The 18,225-nt window shown below is 51.9% G+C and overlaps 5 protein-coding genes across 5 annotated transcripts; 2 read left to right on the top strand and 3 right to left on the bottom strand.

Annotated features, from left to right (window-relative positions):
* Positions 1-1,380: 1,380 nt before the first annotated feature.
* On the bottom strand, positions 1,381-3,816 carry BO80DRAFT_67315 (uncharacterized protein). Its single transcript, XM_025724698.1, has one exon. The coding sequence runs from the start codon at positions 3,562-3,564 to the stop codon at positions 1,588-1,590; it is 1,977 nt and encodes a 658-aa protein (XP_025575719.1). The 5' UTR covers positions 3,565-3,816; the 3' UTR covers positions 1,381-1,587.
* Positions 3,817-7,852: 4,036 nt separating this feature from the next.
* BO80DRAFT_501963 (cytochrome P450) lies at positions 7,853-10,379 on the bottom strand. Its single transcript, XM_025724303.1, has 6 exons — positions 9,680-10,379; positions 9,512-9,628; positions 9,359-9,461; positions 9,241-9,309; positions 8,584-9,189; positions 7,853-8,530 (listed from the first exon to the last, which is right to left on the bottom strand). The coding sequence occupies exons 1-6, from the start codon at positions 9,902-9,904 to the stop codon at positions 8,100-8,102; spliced, it is 1,551 nt and encodes a 516-aa protein (XP_025575718.1). The 5' UTR covers positions 9,905-10,379; the 3' UTR covers positions 7,853-8,099.
* Positions 10,380-10,916: 537 nt separating this feature from the next.
* BO80DRAFT_493484 (putative pyroglutamyl peptidase type I) lies at positions 10,917-12,476 on the top strand. The gene is made up of 2 exons (XM_025723819.1): positions 10,917-11,224; positions 11,275-12,476. Exons 1-2 carry the CDS (start codon positions 11,111-11,113, stop codon positions 12,001-12,003), a joined length of 843 nt encoding a protein of 280 aa, XP_025575717.1. The 5' UTR covers positions 10,917-11,110; the 3' UTR covers positions 12,004-12,476.
* Positions 12,477-13,145: 669 nt separating this feature from the next.
* Positions 13,146-14,789, bottom strand: BO80DRAFT_67218 (uncharacterized protein). The gene is made up of 2 exons (XM_025724697.1): positions 13,883-14,789; positions 13,146-13,832 (listed from the first exon to the last, which is right to left on the bottom strand). The coding sequence occupies exons 1-2, from the start codon at positions 14,588-14,590 to the stop codon at positions 13,230-13,232; spliced, it is 1,311 nt and encodes a 436-aa protein (XP_025575716.1). The 5' UTR covers positions 14,591-14,789; the 3' UTR covers positions 13,146-13,229.
* A 267-nt stretch (positions 14,790-15,056) lies between these two features.
* BO80DRAFT_434625 (uncharacterized protein) lies at positions 15,057-17,933 on the top strand (the record flags this gene model as incomplete). Its single annotated transcript, XM_025720878.1, has 7 exons — positions 15,057-15,310; positions 15,363-15,480; positions 15,541-15,899; positions 15,948-17,028; positions 17,086-17,589; positions 17,650-17,856; positions 17,922-17,933. 7 exons carry the CDS (start codon positions 15,057-15,059, stop codon positions 17,931-17,933), a joined length of 2,535 nt encoding a protein of 844 aa, XP_025575715.1.
* Between the last annotated feature and the right edge of the window lie 292 nt (positions 17,934-18,225).

Here is an 18,225-nt window from a genome sequence, read left to right as displayed (position 1 = left end):
GTCGATCACCATCTTCTCTTCTCTTGCCTTCTCTTCTTATCTTCTCCGTTGTAATCATCTTGACCGTCGGTCGTGGATACATACATAGTCTGTATAGTACTAGTACTAGTTCTGGAATCTAGGTTGTTGGTACCTTTGATTGCATATCCAATCTCAGTTAGGCATAAGTGATTTCCGATACCTCCTATCTAGCTTATACGAGTAGTCACTTTCAGTACAGGGCTCGAAAACTTACTAGTACAACGTCGATTTTAAAAGAAACAGAAACATCAATAAATCCTTCCAAAGTGTAGCATCTAACACTCACTTACATCGTAAGCATTCTGTCGTAAAATTTCTGTCATACTTGTTCGTTGTAACATCCTGCATCATAAAATAGCAATCGGTAGCAGATCGCGTACGTATCCGGTTGTGTGTGTGCATGCTTCGTTATCCAAAACACCAAAGATCAATCATATATGCTAAACAGGACTACAATGATCACCAAATCATAAATAAGCATGAGATGTATTCTTGGAATAGAGATAGTAAGAAATAAAAGAGAGAGAGAGAGAGGTAGATTGTTGGCTGTAAATCGACATGCTTGACTGGAGCAAGACATGGTGAACAGACAAAACAGAAATCAATTCAAAACAGTCAGTCAAAGCAATGCTGAACTGAAACTGAACGCTGCAAAGACAATGAACGCTTCCATAAGACGTCGTCACTGAGCAGCAGCCATGGTTGGACGGCTCATTTCATCTATCAGTCATTCATTCAATAGCGGCGTCTCTCCATTCTAATCATCACTGTGCATGCTAAAAGGCATGCGGAAGGTTCATCAAGATCAAGGACAGATCACGTGGTGATATCGAGTATTCAAATTCGATGGGTGGTGGATATAAGAGAGAGGATAAAGAGGAAAAGAAATTGAAGGATAGTGGGATTGCCAGGGTTCGTTGGTTTTGTATGACTTTTTTTCTTTTGTGTTTCCGGTGGCAATGTTGAAGTTCTGTCGAAGCTGTAGTTGGTCAAAGAGTGAATTGGGTTCGGTATGTCCAGAGAGTAAGAGAAAAGGAAAATCAGAGAGTGTCGTTGACTATCACCAGTGGATGCGGAACCCTTCCGTGGCCGGGGTCGTACCAAAGTTACCCGGGTCCCGTGAGGCAATTGTCCCGAAGGCGGTTCCGACATCCAATGCTGGTCCGGTCAAGTAGAGGGGAGAACAAGAATGCTGCAAAACAACGATCGAGTTCAGTCAGGTGAGTGGCGGTTGTAGGTTTGGCTCGTATGGGGAACACGGCTGAACCGCCGAAAAGCAACGTATGCATCGCGAAGTCCAAAACAACTTCAATATTTTTTGTTCGTTTTTTTTTTCTTGGTAGCCCTTCTCATTCGTATCATGCAACGCTTGTCTGGAACAAATGCAATGTCTCAATCAGAAGAGAGAGGGGTGAGGTCATCAATTCGTGGCTGCCGTTTCTGTCATTATATTCTTTGATCAAATGCGATCAATCTCACGGTAAATCATCCAGGTCATTAGTTTGATACATCGATGCGAGGTTGACACATGGTGAAATCAGATTTCCAACTATGCGGTACTCAAACCTATCGCTTTGCGTGCGACAAATTCAAGATTTGCCTCCGAATGCGTTCCGCATCGGATATGCCTTGTTCCGTTGGGTCGTAAGGGAGCAGGCCAGCCATGTCTTGATTCCGAGGCTGACTATTCGGGCTTGCCGGGTTCAACGGCGGTAATAGTCCACTCGCAAATGGATCTGAAAGAGATGGAGCATGTCTAATGCGCCTAGGTGATGGTTGGGGTCGTTTGGATAGTTCCACCTTGAAAGGTGAGCCCAAACGCTTGATACTTTCGCCAGCAAGATTCAGCATTGGATTGGCTACAGGTTTCCCCACCAGGTTCTCTTCTTCACTCCGAGATGAGGAGGATGGCGGGGAGAACAATTGGTCGAGGCCCTTGTGGTTGACTGCACTTGTTGTGGCGCCACGGTTGCGAATCCGTATCCGATGCTGCCCAATGTCATTGAGCTTTCCTTGCCGGAGAAGGACTTCGAGCTGCTCTTGCGTGTCTTGCTCGGCTGGCGAGTCACTGGTCGTGACAGCATATGGAGCCAGGTTGGGGAAGGCCTCCATGCGGGGCGGAGAACGAAGCCGGGACCCTGTCACATGGATGGTTTCTCGCCGACTTCTCGGTGTATGACGGTGGAGGCGCTTTCTCGAGCCACCGGGTCCCCAGGTGTTGTTGTACGTAAAGGGTGACCCTAGTCGTGGCACTGGCTCCTGTTTGCTGGCACTGGCAAGGGGTATCGTGGGTGGCACAACCATGGCTTGATGAAATCCACTGAGAACAGGGTTGTTGAACCACTCGTTACTAACCTCCCGGGGTGACGGGTCTTCCGCTGCTAGTTGGGCCAAAGGTCCGGGGGCGGAGCTGGACATCAGGGACACGCCCAGGTCGCGCGTCGCATATACAGTGGAACTGTTGTTAGGAGCCTCGGCTCGGGCAGGCTCCCCGGATGGGTGTGAGAGCAAGTCCAGGAACGGTGTCGGGCTCTTGGACTGCATCATTCTCTGGTAATGCGGAGCGATTGAGAACTTTTTTCTACAGAGCAATTTTAACCTGCGTCGGGTCGACGCTTCAGACTTGGGCCAGGTTGGCTTCGCTGCATCAGACGTGGGGGTGGAGTGGCGCTGATGCGATGAGAGCACAAACGGAAACTGTCGATCGAGTCTAAAGCGCCTTCTCTCCCAGGTCCGCTTCGCCTCTCGGGCAATGCGGTGCGTGACACCAAGAGGTGGAATGCTACCTGGAGTCATCTTGAAGGGGGTAATGGTAGGGTCTTGAAGGTAGACCTGGTAAGTGTTCCACAGGTGATTGTCCATCTCCAAGGTCCATCGCTCTTTGAGCGGGCGTACTCGTGCCTTATTCTTGCGCGTCTGGGATAGGGTAGGCGTTTCCGGAGTTTGCTTTGACGGAAGCTCCAGGTGGAAGAATGGGTCGTATGAATCGCTCTCCATGCTCGTACAGCTTCCGCCCGCTGAACGCCGTGAGCCAAACGTTTCAATTGACGAGACCGATGAATCCGATGCCTGGGAGCAAACGGAACTGGGACGTTGTATGCTCTCCCCCAGGGCCTGGGGATCCTGTAAAGACCACGACCCTGTGTTTGTGTCATCGATCGGATCGGGGCGTATCTGAGCCGGAGGTGTTTTCATGGCCAGACGATCCCGGGGAGGAGCCAAGAAGCGATCATCACGGGAGGGTACTGTGGGACATGGGCCGGCTGCGAAAGCATCGTAAGAGGGAAATTCGATCGAGGGCAGGGGTACGTCGGATTGGTTGGGGGTGGATGTGCTGAGGTCGTATTCAGCCTGCGCAAAGACGTCGGTCCCCGAGCGGACACGGGACCGGCGCACACGGCAACTGGAATGACGAGGGGGAGGTGGTGGGACTTCTAGATGAGTTGAGGCACGCTCTGGGGTTCTTGGCTCACCCAGCCCTGTCGAAGAAAAGGTGAAGTTCTTCGGCAGGGTGCGCGAAAGGCCGTGCTGGCGACCAGCCATGGTGGGCAACGTCCCGTATCGTCCAAAGGTGAGTAGCGATCAGCTGGATTGTGACGGCTGTATTCCAAGGGTGATATATTTGCTCGACAGTCGGATTCAGCTTCCCTATTCCAGTCTCATGTCGCGAACCTCGTGCGCGATTCGGAACTGTGGCTGACGTTCGAAGTAAAGCGTAGCCTAGATCGCACTCTTCGTTGGGTTCCAATGACACGCGCGCACGCTATCCCGCAGTAAACAACCAAATGCAAAGAGGAGTGGCAAGCAGAAAAGTCCAAGAGCAAAAGTAAAGAAATCCGTTTCAGTCAATGGTGCAACGTCTCCGATCGATCTCCGAAAGGTCGATAAGGCGCGCTTAGGGTTTGGGGGTCGTGATTCGTAACAGGTGCAGGGGGGAGAGAGAAAAGAAAAGGAAATCAAACACGTCTAGGTGTGAGTGGTCGGATGGGTGAAAGCGATCGAATCCGTGTGTTATTCGATGTGAAGCGCGACGGAGGGTTGCAGTGATGCGCTTGGGATTGAAACAGGCTCACATCGAACGGTACCCGCGCTCCATTGCCGGAAGGTCAGAGGAGAACTATAGGGGACGGGGAGCGGACATTGGCACACGAACACGCCAGACCAACACAAAAGAAAAGGAAAAGAAAATGGAAGGGATGGTTGAGGACGAGCGACAGGCTCGATCGGAGAAAAAGGAGAAGCGACAACGTGGCTGTCGAGAAAGAAAGGGCGTGGATGTAGTGGAAGGAAACGAGACGGAGGAAAAGGGAAGAAGAGAGGATGAGACAGCCGAGGGGGGAAGCGGTAGGCGCCCGGCCTCAGGCTCAGGGACACTACCAGTAGTCAGTACTCCGTACACAGTAACTACTTACTACTATGTACTGAGTGCTCCACTTGCACGGCTCCCGGAGATCACCACGTCAGGGCACCAGGGCACTAAGTGGCCTCGCCGCGGTGCTGTGCTGTACTGCTCTCTGGCGATGCCGCTAATCGGGGTCCCCTTCAGATCGTGGATTGCAGCCCGTGCTGCTCATGCCAATGCCTTCATGACAGCCACGACGTCCATTCTCAAATGCCACGGGCGCATTTTCGTCATGTACCCAGTGGAATTGACTTGAGTGAGCATTGCACAGGAGGCAAATGAGACGGACCCCCCCAACAATATAATGATTAAAAATAAAATCCAAAAACGAGCAGGGCCCTTGGGTCGCGACTGCTCAGGAATGCGGAGAAAATCGAGATGCTGCGTTTCCTCGTGAGCCACTCACCTGCTGGTCTGGCTCCTTTTTCCCCTTCCTCTTTTTTTTTTTTTTTCTTTTTCCTTTTTGCCATTTATGTTTTAATCTTCCCCCTTTCCGTTTCTTACTTCGTAGCCCATGTTGGTTCCTCCGGAAAGAGACTAGATACTCCGGACCATCCAGGACTCGACCTCCAGCATTCACATTGGCAATTCTCGGAGGCTGGAGGTGAATCCATCCAACCGCCTCACCGCGTTGCCCAACGATCCCTCGGGACGGGCAGAGGATTCACGCCTGCAGCTCTCGACAAATCGCAGCCCGCCCGATGGAGTCATCCACCGGCCCCGAGCAAGTCGAGCTACCCAGCCAGACGATTCATCTTGGGCCCTAAATTATCAGTCCGCTGCAGGACCAGCGATCCAGAATCGTATAGCTTAGCTTTTAGTTACTATACTTGCAACGTTGCTCCCCCAACTGCAAGGGTACCAAGCCGATGCCCTGTGATGAGTGACGAGGGTGCACTTGACCTGCTCTCCAATGACTACCCCCCATCGCCCTGGGATTGATCACAATCCTCGTGCACCCGGCAGACCTATCTGATCCTTCCCTCTATGTGGCCCCATCGATCTACACGCAACGTTCTCTAGCGAGCAGGACCGGCATAGACCATCCATGGGGGACCGTGTGATCCAACAACCCGGTGGCTGGGGGGACGAGAAAGATGAAAATTCTTTCGCTGTTTAATTATGTTGGCGAACCAGGAATTTGGGGGCGTCCATCGGTGCTTCAGCAAGGTGGCCTCGCGGGCGATGCACCGTACATCAATCATGGTCGCGGTCATGAACTCCAGTCACCTGCAGAAGCGTTCTCCACCGCCTGGCGAGACGAACCCCGATGCACTGGGCGTGCATTAGCACCGCTGCCCGCCAGCCAGTCGCAGCCCGGCCTTCAAGGCATGGAAATGAAGCCACGACTTAACCGCCTCGCGGGCGGCCCGAGAATGATCGAACAGAGATAGAACCGGTCCTACGGCCTCATCCACCGTTCCGTCTGCTGTTATATAGGTTTCGGTCTCTACATGCGCCCATCGTTTGTGTTCCCTTCATGAAAGAACTCCCCGCGGACAAAGGGTGGGCTGTCTACTTTATCGAAGACCAGGAAACGTTGGACTCGCTTATCGCCCTCGCCCAGACGCGTTAGGGCGGGGTAGTCGCGACTTTAACGCGTCTGGCACGCGGATCCGCGCGTGTGGTAAGTGACCGTATTGCGCGCAGTTCCGGCCAGTCAGCGCCACGCTCAGGGGTATGGGCTTACTAGGGTACCGCCTGGGGCTTCCATTTGTTCCTGGCTAAATCGACTAGATCCTCGACACGACTTAGTCTGGCCGTGCTATCCCACTCCCACCTAGTTCGACTCCATCGACCTTGAAATAGTAATTCCGGAGGCTGGGATGGAGCATGCAGGAACCAAGATACGAAAACTTTTATAGCAACAATTCACTGAAGTTATATTTAGCAGAGAACGATGGGTACTACCATTTTGAAGTAGTGGGTGTGGTGGAGAGTTGATATCGCGATGAAATTGTGGGACCGGGACAACATATGATCGAGAGCATCTCCGACATTGCCGTACGGAGTACAGAGTATGCTAGATGACATCCCGTCTCATATACACCGTAACTGAGCTTGCCTAAAAGAGGATAACACCCAAGCTCAACAAAACTCGAACCCAGCCACCCCACAGGATATCACATATCCAAGCATAAAACAATCCCCCATAATAATACCAATCATCCTACATTATAGAATCATATACACTCTAACTCACCACTCAATGATCTTGACTCCGTACTCCGTAATCTATACGCCAATACAGAGTGTAAGCATACACATGGATCAAAAAGAACCAAAGATAACCCTCCTCCAGACAATACAGTCTGAGTCATACAAAGTACAAAGTACTCCATACACTAGCCACATACCCATGCAACGCTCGCTTATATCTACTATGTACCTACCTGCTTCTTGCGTATACGTCATTCTTCAAAGTAAGCAAGCAAGCAAGTAACCGAAGCAAGCCGTACAATCCCCAAAGCTTGGCCCCGGCATGGGCATGGGCAGGGTAGGTATGAATGGGGTCGGGTTCGGCTAGACTGGACTGGGCTGGATCGGAACCTACTAGTAGTAGTACTAACGCGGATACGCCAATGTCAGTGGTTAAGCTTGATTTTGAGCCGTGGTTCGACTCAGGGTCTTGGATTTTACTCCGTGTTAGGTGGGGAGTTGCATAGTATGGAGCATGGAGTAGAGGTAGAAGTATATTTATATACTATATAGAATGAGAATATTATTATGGTTGAGTTGGGATTTTTGCTGAACGAGTAGCATGAGGATATTATTGTATGGAGGGGTATATGTTCCTGAGGTGTCTGTTTATAGTATGTTGATTGTAAATAGAGCACTCCATACGGGTAGGTATAGTACTACTTAGTTGATAATTCTCCTGCTATGATATTTTGTGATTAACTTGATTCTTATTCCAGTCTAAGGTTTCAAAGATACCTCGCTAAGCTACCCAACCAACTAACTACCAAACCCTAATCCAGTCTTAGGTGATGGTGGTGGTGGTGGTGGTGGTGGGTGTTCTTCTACACCGCATCTCTGCCGTGCGCGTGCACATGCATACCTCTTACCTGACAGAGAATCCGCAACAGGTTAAGCTTACTGTCTACGGAATAGTAGGTGAGTATCTAGGTAGTCGCCACTGCTTACTTACAGCTGCAGATGCAGCTGCATACATCTATCGATGCGGTGGTTGCAGTGGTTCGTGCGAAGGGTAAGACAATACGTAGCCTTATTTATCTATTAAATTTTTATTAGGTGCTCCGTACATATTAAGTGCAGTTTTTGAGCGTATGACTCTAATGTAGCTATGTTTTACAGTAGTATGGAGTATGATGGTATTGTTTTGCATCTAGCACAGTTATGAAGATAGGGTTATGTGTGAAGTCATTGAATATGCTGATAACCAGTTGCGGTATTACTTTGCACTATCTACCCCTTGCATAAGCCGGTTTTAGTTGTGACTTCACATGTACTGTGCTGACTAGGCTGGTGACCATGCATGACTGGTCTGCATGCATGCGTAACGCCGTTGGGTAGGATGGGATAACTTGATTCATGAACTGTCGTGTTATGTCTTAGGTTTGGGTATGATGTTCTGATTGGTGGAATGAATGGGACATCTACTGCTTATGTATGAGATACTTCTATGGTATATACACTGGGATCATTGAATCGATCATACCAGTTCAACTTCGGGCTGTCGCGACTTGAACAGGAATTGCACGGTCGGATCGCAGATCGTCTCAGTCCCGTGCATGAAGTTGGTCGGTCGGGTCGTGCGCTCGTCGGCGAACTTCCAGTCGTATCGCAGCAGGAAGTGGATGAGGAGGATTTTCACCTCGTTCGCGGCGAAAAACCGCCCCGGGCAGGCATGCATGCCGTGGCCAAAGGCGAAATGCTCCGCGCTGGTCGTCACGAACTGGTAGCGGTGTTCGTTGCCAGGTTCTCGTCGCTTCTTGTAGAATCGGAAGCCGTCATACTTGCTGGCCCCCGGGTAGATCGACTCGTCTTCGAGATTGTGCGCGGAGACGGCGATGCTGGCGCCTTTGGGGATTCGGGTGCCGTCGGAGAGGATGATTTCTCCCATCGCGACGCGATTGAGGAAGGCTGTGAGCAGGTCAGAAGATGCGCTTGGTTAACGGGGTATCAGAAGAGCCTACTGATGCCAGCCGGGTGCATTCGCTGGGTCTCCTTCAGCACACTGTCCATCAGCTTCAACTTGGTCAGGCTGGTCTTTTTCAGGCCTCCATCTTCGGTGACGACAGCTTTGATTTCGTCCCTCAGCGGTTGAATGTACTCTGGGTAAGCCGTCAAGTCGTACATGACATTCGTGAGAAGATGGGACGTCGTATGAATGGCCGCCAGAGAAAGGCCCACCTGGGCCCGAGTGACATCCACCGGCCGCCCAGCTGCGACCTCATCGAACCAGTCCAGTGTATCTGCATGCGTCCTTGGGGGATCCTCCTCTGGGAGCTTGCCTTCCCGGATGAGCTTCCGCTTTTCAATTTCACTGTTGATGATGGCGGAGGCAATTCTGATGTCTTTCCGGGTCTTGCGGGTTGACGGCAAGAACCAATGGACCAAAGGACGGAGAACGGATGGCCACAGTCGGAGGTCGCGGGCAGCAAAGAAGGCGTCGATGGTGTAGTTGACAGAGACATCCAGCCATTGCTTGTTGCGACAGATCTTCTCGCCCAGAAACACGAGAGACGACAGCCGAGCCACGATATTGGGGATCTCCTGTGCAAAAGCAAAAGGCACCCATTCTGAATCGTACTGTTAGACCAAAATGAGCATCATGACTGCAAGTCACGTACCTTTAGTCTCGGGAATCTTTTCTTCCAAAACTGCAGCAGTCTCCCTCGAAAGCGGAGTGGTCAATTGACCTGAAAATGAGTTAGTACTCTGGACGTTTCACCTAGTTGACAACCGTACCAAGTCCTTGAGTGATCTTCTTATTAATCACCTCTAGGAAGATACCCTCGTTGTCTAATCCATCAAACGGCTCAAATCCCGGGATCTTGGATCCGAAGAAATTCTAGCCATAGCGTTAGACATAACAACGTGGAGCTCGATGACAGTGGCAACCTTTTTGTTGGCTTCATTAAAGTCAAGAAGTGGATGGTTCTTGACCTCGTCCACCAGGCTAGGATGAAGAACAATTGTCGGCCTAGAGGAGAAGACGACCTGAAATGCTTTTCTGCCCTGCAATGGCTGTCAGATCTACCACAGCAATAGAAGTAAGATGCAACCCACCTGGCTAAATCCCTCCGCAAAGAGATCTTTCGCCGAAGTAACAAACCGCTGTTTGGCCTTTGTGTTCGTGATCTCCCACCTACTTTTTCCGATGAGGGGAATATTCTTGTATGGGAAACTGTCTGCTAGTTCATGATAAACACTCGACACGAAGACCACAAGCAGAGCCACTGCAACCCCTTGCAAGAGGTTGTGGCTTCCCAGGACGTCAAGCACTATAGCCATGGTGGATTGCTAGGCTGTGAGGACCAGAGAAACAGCAACAAAGCCATTGTTGGAATCCAAGACTATATATTCCGACGAAGACAGGATCCAGCCCCCTGGTAAGTAGATGAAATTGTTCCCCACTTATCATTTTCCATCAGGATGAATCATGAATACGCCAATACGACGGGATCATCGTAGGAGCCGTGGGTGGGCCGCCACTTGTAACCGTCCAAACGAGATGGAGACGGTATATCGGCATCCCTTTCATCCGGGCAATTCGCTTGGAAGGATGGATGATTGACAGCATACTTACCCAAGGAGGAATGTCGGACGTCCCCGACGATACATGGTTGGCATTCAACCCCTCTGCGCCGAAACACGGCATACAGCGTACATTAATGGAAGGACAAGACAGTCAATTTGACCAGACTCAAATAAAGGTCCCATTCAGACTTGCCTGTATATGAAAGGGGCATGTTCTCATCAGATTCACAGGAATCGAAGGATGATGGAGGATGAGTAATGAGGCTCCACGCTCACTGCCATTCGTTGGCTCGCTGGGCCACACGCTAAGCTGCTTTAGGAGATCGTATCGCCGTATTGATCGGGAATTGACCGGATTCAATAAGGGTCAAGAACCGAGTAGATCAACAGGAGACTTCATCAAATCCTTCAAGAAGTCAACTCAGCCTTGTCCCTGATGGCGGGACGCTTGCAGGCCCAAGGCTGTTATGCACTGCCATGCAGCAGTCCACGCTGTGGCGCACGAGTCTGCCATCAAGAGGTTATTCGGTGTATGGCATCATCAATCTATTGCAGAGATGACAGATGAGCTTGGCGGAGCAACCACACAAAATGAAGCAGTCTTCGGGTGACCATGACAGTTACTGCACACCTGTATAGATCTGAATTGTCTCGCCTGGGAGCAAATAAGAGAAGACTGCGGTGGGCGAGAAGGACCCAAAGCGACGAAGGCTGCTTATCTCACGACGCCAAGCCCGCCTTTCAATCCGGAAGTAATGCGGGGAAGCCTGGGGTCCCAATTCTTCTCCTCGTTACCTCGTCGTCCTCGATTGACTTTCCTGACGGCCGTGGCTTGGAGGCTGATCGTGTTCCGTCCTCCTTTCTGCTCGCTGCCTCACTCTTCCATGACTGACATTTGCTGATCCGACCCTCTGATTTAGCTTTTATCACTTCTTATCTAAGTAAGAGCTCGTGCTTATCATGGGTGACTACGGGCAAAGTGTGTCGTCACTCACGGCACAAGCACCGGGCAACAATCCGCCTTCCTCGATCACGGACTCGGATGAGATCTCGGTCCTGGTGACGGGATTCGGGGTACGTATAATCTGTCTCATCTTTCAGCACACTACTCACCACGATGATAGCCTTTCAAAACCAACCTAGTCAACGCCTCATACCTGATCGCCTCATCCCTACCCTCCTCTTTTACCTTCTCCCCTACACCATCCAAAGACTCCGACGCCTCCCCTCGTCGCGTCTCAATCCACGTTCATCCCTCCCCGATACCCGTCGCCTATTCAACGGTCAGCACGACCATCCCCACCATCCTAGACGACTATGTCAAGACGCACGGCCGACGTCCCGACATCATCCTCCACCTGGGCATCGCCGGAATGAGGAAATTCTACTCCGTGGAGACGAAAGCCCATCGCGACGGATATATCATGTCCGACATCAAAGGCAGAGCCGGCTACGAGGATGGCGAGAAACACTGGAGGGAGCTCGACTTGCCCCTGATGCTGAAGGCTGGGCCAGCGACTGAATCCGAGATTTCGTCTTCGGAAAAGGGGCGTTTGAATCCTCGCGTACCGGATGACACCTTCTTGGCCGCGTGGAAGGCATTCTGTCCGCCGGAAACGGACGCCCGGATTTCCACCGATGCGGGGCGGTATCTCTGCGAATTCATCTTCTACACGAGCCTAGCACTAGCTTACCAGGGTGGCCATAACCGTAATGTCAGCTTCTTTCATGTCCCTGCGTCGTGTTTGGACGAGGATATCGAGACCGGCAAGGAGATTGCCATTGCATTGATCAAGGCTCTGGTGACAAGCTGGAGTGACGAGCAGGTTCCGAGTGATGCTAGCTCTACTTAACATGTGAGCATTGGTATATTGCATGCTCTAAAGTACTTTTCGATTTCTTCTATTCTCTCCGACCTGGTTTCGGAGGCTTCGTTGATATTTTTGGTTCATATATTATGCATGCATCGTTTGAATTGTTGTCGGCGTCTGTTGAGGGTCGAAACCCACCTGCATCACCACTTGGCGCCGCTTGTGCATCTTGGGGCATATGAAATAATCAGGTACTTAATAATTTCCGCAACCGATCATTTAGCTACGAGTCAGAATCTGGTAGTCTGCTCTCTAGTGTTGTTTTTGATTGTGCTTTACTAGTTGCAACTAGCAGAGCCATTCTTCTGGATGACGCCATGTGGTGCTTACTCGTTCAATGAATGTAAGGCAAAAGGTTCCTGGATGACATGATGATCCAGGCACTTGTCTTTCGGTGACTGAGAACCGGTCGAGGGAATAGCAATGAAGAACTAAGGATGAGAACCAGTAAAGATATACAACAATAACAGAGAGCCCCATTAACCATCGCAGATATTTATATGTCCGAGTAACATTGACCTGTCTGCTCTCTCTTCTGATTTCCACCTACCTGCAAACACGGGTGAACTGATTGGACTGGTACCAATAGCTACTATGAAGGGATTCAGCTGCTCCTGCAGTCTGAGTGTAGTTGAACAACTCGGATCCTGTGACATGAGTCCGAGTCACGGAGCAGGGATGCATCAATACTGTACTCCACAGCAGTGGAACTACAGATAAGCCCCAGATCGCCACGCATGCTTTTGTTTTTGGCTCATCGTCTCTGGTCCATATCCCGGGTGGGTCCCAAACACGCAACAATGTGCGGCTGAAAAAACCACAACAGGGAGTTCTTGCCGAGGGGTATGAAATTTGTCGTTCATGATCGCTTGGAGATCCCGAGTTTGATCGTTTCTTTCCTTCAGATAGACACGTGGAAAGACCGTCAGTGAATTGTGGCTGAGGCAACGCCACTCATACGGAGACTGAGCTTGGCACAAGCGGATGGGGACAAAATAGCCGGTGAGGAACGGCCCCAGTACGAAATAGATATGAAACATGGACTCTTCTTGGGGCGAGACAGGCACTAACGACGTACTGATCGTCTGTTCGGTTCGGGCCCGAGCCGAAAGGTACCATTGAAGGACTGCAGATACGGCCTGAGGCGGGCTACACGTGACACCCGCACAGATACAATGGGTATTCCATCTCACTATTGACCCTCTCCCTTAATCTAGTCCAGACCCTCCCACGCCAATTACAAGAGGGATCACTTGGCCACTCTGCACCGCGTGATCGATGTCCGCCACCAGCTTCATCAAACTGGTAATCATCTGGCGCACGCCCCCGGCCTCCTGCTGCTCCCACTCATTCGCTGTATCCAAGAGGTACAGAGTGTCTTGAAGGATGTGCGTCACACCCGCGGCCTTCTGCAGGACAGTGGCCTGATTCACCACCTGCAACACCGTCTTCACGACTTCGGCTCGACTAGGGATAAAACCGTGACCACCGAGCTGTCGAGAGACTCCCTCCAAGCAGCCAACCTGGGTCCAAAGCCCGCGCCAGTAGGCCCTCAGACTCACAAACCGCTGCGACGCAACTCGAGTTCGCCCTTGGTGTTCCTTCAGGGAGGCGAGAAGTCTCCCGAGCTCCGCATTCGTGTCATGAAGGGCCTGCAAATGGCTTTTGTAGGCCTCGACTTTCAGAATGCGATCTTTGGCGTCTCGGTAGCAGGCATCGGCCGTCTGACTTAATCTGTGGAGAGTCTCTCGATCTGCCTGCTGTTGCTCATGGAATGCCTTGGAATCGAAAAAGAACTTTCCAGTCGTAATCTACTACCGATCAGCGCCGTCTTCCCTCAGTGACAGTATATCGAACATACCACAAATCCATATACCCCCAAGGAGGCCGTCCAAGGGTTCCATTGTGGCGTTTTCTCTACCCTCTCAACCATCTCCCCATATTTTTCCTGGTACCGGTTCCTGGCCTCTTCCCACTCCTTCATCCGGGGCTCCAGGTTCGTCCGTTTGTATTCCTCGAGGGCAGCTGATTCCTCTTGCTCGGCCCTTTCTGTCGATTCCACGGCCGTGGACAGATGCACTTGACTGAGGGTCAATCGCTGGGAGGTGACAACGGCTTCCTGCCAGCCCTGATCGAGTTTCTTGCCCAGTTGGTCGAGGACCTGGACTCGACTGTCAAAGGCTGCCACGACCGCCGCGCCGGCGACATCCAGGGTCTGGACAGTGGGATCTTGGGGGTTGAGGCCCCCGCGAAGCACTGCTTGACAAGCCGCCTCGTACCGATCATCGGCGATGTGATAGTTCTCGTAGCAGTTGAGCCGGATCAGCGCCGCAAAATCGCGCAGTTTCTCCAGGGGACCTGTCAAATCTGGATTGGCGAGGGCCAGCTCACGTTCCCATGAGGTCTCCAAGGCTGAGGCCGCATCAATGTGGGATTTAGCCTCTTCAATGTGCAGGTGGGCTTCGTCCAGAGCGTCACGAGGTAGCTCCATACTGGATGAATCTTTGACGTGATCGAGGGATTGCCAATTGGGAGGAAGGGGTAGTTCAAGGGCTGGCTGGATGTACATGATCCAGAAATATTGGAGATGAGAAACGGCAGTTAAAGATTAACGAAGCCTGCTGAATTCGGCCAAGCACCGGTGTTATAGAAGGGACGGCTTTCTTGGTCGCAGGCTGGCCCATCGCAGACCAGGCCAGCTGAGAATCAGCCCGCAGCAGACTCCATTACAGACATCGTCCAGGCTATTTCAACCGACAGGTTGACAGCCATGGTGGCGAGGAAAGATAAGACGATGGCCCACGTGTCGGGTATTTCTACCATCTTTCTGCGGCATCGACCCACTTGCCCTAACTACGCCTCACGATGGTGCTGTGGCGTTGCTGAGCCAGGTGACCAGAACTCGCTGAATAGACACCGTGAAATACAGGCGGATTATTTTTGAGATCAAACGCTATAAGTAGCTCTAATGTACCCCTTCATCTTGCTAGCAGACCTCCCAAGCAAATCCTCCATCTTCTACATCTATATTCACAATGGCCTTGACCGTTGCTCACAAAGAGACCCTGGACCTCCTGGCACGGGAGGAGCAGGCGCAAAAGGCGACGGTCACCAAAATCGTCGAGGACCTCAAGACCTCGGAGTTCTTTCGTCAGAACTGGGACAATCTCCTGCTGGCGGCGCCCAATTGTTTGGAGCTGCTGGGAAACTGCAATGCCATCGCGTCAACCCGGGGTGCCGCCCAGGTGACGATCACTCCCCCTCCCAATGGCTTCAAGTATTTGGCCGGGTGAGTTATCCTCTTGTGAATGTCTTTACAGCACATGCTAACCGACCTATAGCTATACGGAACTGTCCGGTGCTCTAGCCGACGTGGCGAGCCAAGGAAGTCGGTCCTTTACCACGGCCGCAATTGCTATGACTACAGTCAACAGCGAGTCTATGGCGACCATTGACCATGTGCGCTCCATGATATGCCCATTCCCAAATCAAGAAAGATATATGGCTGATACCTGCTAGGTAAAACTCATTGTGATGAACCTGGCTGATCCCCAGGCTCCAATGTCTTCCGTCCGGCTGCGCCTCAACGCGCTCCAGAAGAGCGCAGAGCGTTGCCGGGAGGAGGCCGTCAAGATCGAAGGCACCATGGCCCTCTGGAAGGAGTTTGTGAGCGAGCTCTACGTCGCCTGCAGTGCCCAATCCTCCAAGGTCCAAACCGCCAGTATCGATGCCAAGTCCAAAGAACAGCTTGCCGAGGAGGCGCTCGAGGTTCAAAAACTACGGGAAACCGCCATCGAAGCGCAATGTCAGGAGATGAAGACCCAACTCGACGACGCCAAGGAAGACTACAAACGAGCGCTGAACGACATGCCAAAAGGGTGAGTGCTGGAAAGCCGGGAGGAAGCTGTGATGTTAACTTCGTTTAGTATTGATATGGTCGGCCAGCAGATCCTCCTGGGTCTAGGCCAGGCGGCCAACAGCGCAATCACGATTGGAGCCACCGCGGCCGCGGCGTATGTGAGTCCGATGTCAGGGTTCTCCAATGGGGCCAAGACGTTGTCTGCCGAGGTCGAGAAGTGGGCGCCGGAGATTAAGAAGGTTGCGGCGGCCACCGGGGGTGCGACAACTACTCCGTCGTCCGAGCCGGCCGCAGGAGAAGCAGCATCAGCCACAGGGGATAAGCCCACGCGCATGGCTATCGTCAAAAAGGCCTCGCTGTTTGCCAAACTCAAGGCCCCCTTTGTCCGCAAGGCCAAGCCCGAGGGTGATGCCGCTGCTGACCCGGCCGCGTCCACCACGTACGACTTGTCAGGCTCATTCAGTCGGAAAGACCCTGCGCTGAGCATTATTGCCTCGGTGAAGGTAAACATAGATGCCGTCAAGGAGATTCTCGTCGGGTCCCCTGAAGGGATCCGCTGGGAGGCCACGCAGCCTCCCAAAGATCCCGCCAAGGGCACCGCGACCGAGCTGGAACGGCTGCACTTCAACCTCACCCGGATCCTCAAGTCGTTCACGCCGATGAAGGGTGGCCTGGCATCGCAACTAACCATGGCCGTGCTCCAGGAGGCCATCGCCGTGGCCAAAGAGTTGCAAGCCGAAGCGGCCAAATCCTCGACCATGGGAGCGGGGGCCCGCGTGGACCGGAATTCACCTACCTACGAAGACTGGGATGACCGGATCTCGCGCTGCGCCTCTGCCGCACTCAAGGTCAATGAACTGGCGAAATCCACAGCGGGAGGCATCGTCAACGGTCAGTCCATCACGGCTGCGCCACCGTCCGGCAACAGCAAGATTGCCGCCATCAATGAGCAGACCAGCGCGAATCAGGCCTCGATCGCCGAGGCGGCACTGAAGTCAGCCACCGCCTCGATGAAGTCGACGCAAGAGATGTACCAGGTCAGGATGGACTATTATAGGGACGCCCAGGACAAGGTGATGGAGGTCAAGAAGCAGCTACAAGAAGCTCGGAACGAGGTCAAAAAATACCACGCGGACCATGTCAACTTGGTAAGACCACTGAATGCCCTTAGTACGACACGCACAGTATGGCTGATTTGATTGCAGGAACAAGTCATGAAGATCTTGGTGACCACCATTGGCTACCTGGTCGAACTGAAGGACCGCATCACCAGATTGGTGACCTTCTTCAGCGGTCTCGCCGTGATGGTCAAGACCTGTGTAAACAACTACGTCGAGCCCTTCAAGGGCGAGATCGAAGCCTTTGCACAAGAGAATCAGAGCAAGGCAGGCCTGTATGGAAACTACTATCGAGACGTATGCTTCACTACTTCCCCACGCTCACCCACAACCACTAACCTATCACACACGCAGATCATCTTCCAAATGGCCATGCAGATCTACTCCAATTTCTCCCTCTACACAGACATCACAAGCATGTACCTCCAGGTCCACCGCCGCTGCATCCAGCCAGGCTTAATCCTGGTCGACAATCTCAGCATCCGAAACCTGGATCCAGAGAAGGAAGAAGCAGTATTCGCAAAGAAACTAGCCGAACTCAAGACGTTCTGCACCGATGCAGAAAATACCGTAACCGACGTCGTCAAGACCGTAAGTGGACCACCCTACATACCCCGAAACAAACCACAATGGCTAACACATGAACCACAGCAACAAAACAAAATCATCAACTCGCTCCAATCGCGCGTGACAGCATTGAGCCAGAGCATTGACAGATTCCCTCTGGATTTTCGTCCTGACCAGGATACCGTGGATGCCATTCAGACGGGCACGAAGCTTGCGCTGGAGGAAATGAAGGAGGAAGTTGCTGCTACGCCGTCGGGTGTGCTCTCTATGTTTGGAAGTACGGGTGGAGTGGTATGTTTTTCTTTCCTTCCATAACTGGTCATCGGGACTAAGCTCATATACTTAAGTTGCCGCAGGCATGGGAATAATCAGAGCACGCACGTTCTTTCGGCCTGTTCAAAAGCCGGAGTTCCTTTAATCAAATGAATACACAGTTCTTTCTAACCCCAGATAAAGCCTCCCACGCACTACCCAGCCCAATCACCCTCTATTCATACTGCATATCCCCCATGCACTACATAGTGTTTCAAAATACACAATAATTCACGCCAAGAATCCCACCAAACAGAATCCCAAATTAGGCCTGTCTGTCTAACCATATACCCGACACAACGCAACAAACACGACCAACGTAACAATTCCCTTCTACCATCTCGCTGG

The sequence above is a fragment of the Aspergillus ibericus genome, assembly GCF_003184845.1.
Source record: "Aspergillus ibericus CBS 121593 unplaced genomic scaffold BO80scaffold_18, whole genome shotgun sequence".
In the NCBI taxonomy this organism is placed as follows: Eukaryota; Fungi; Ascomycota; class Eurotiomycetes; order Eurotiales; family Aspergillaceae; genus Aspergillus; species Aspergillus ibericus.
This window is presented reverse-complemented; position numbering and strand designations above follow the sequence as displayed.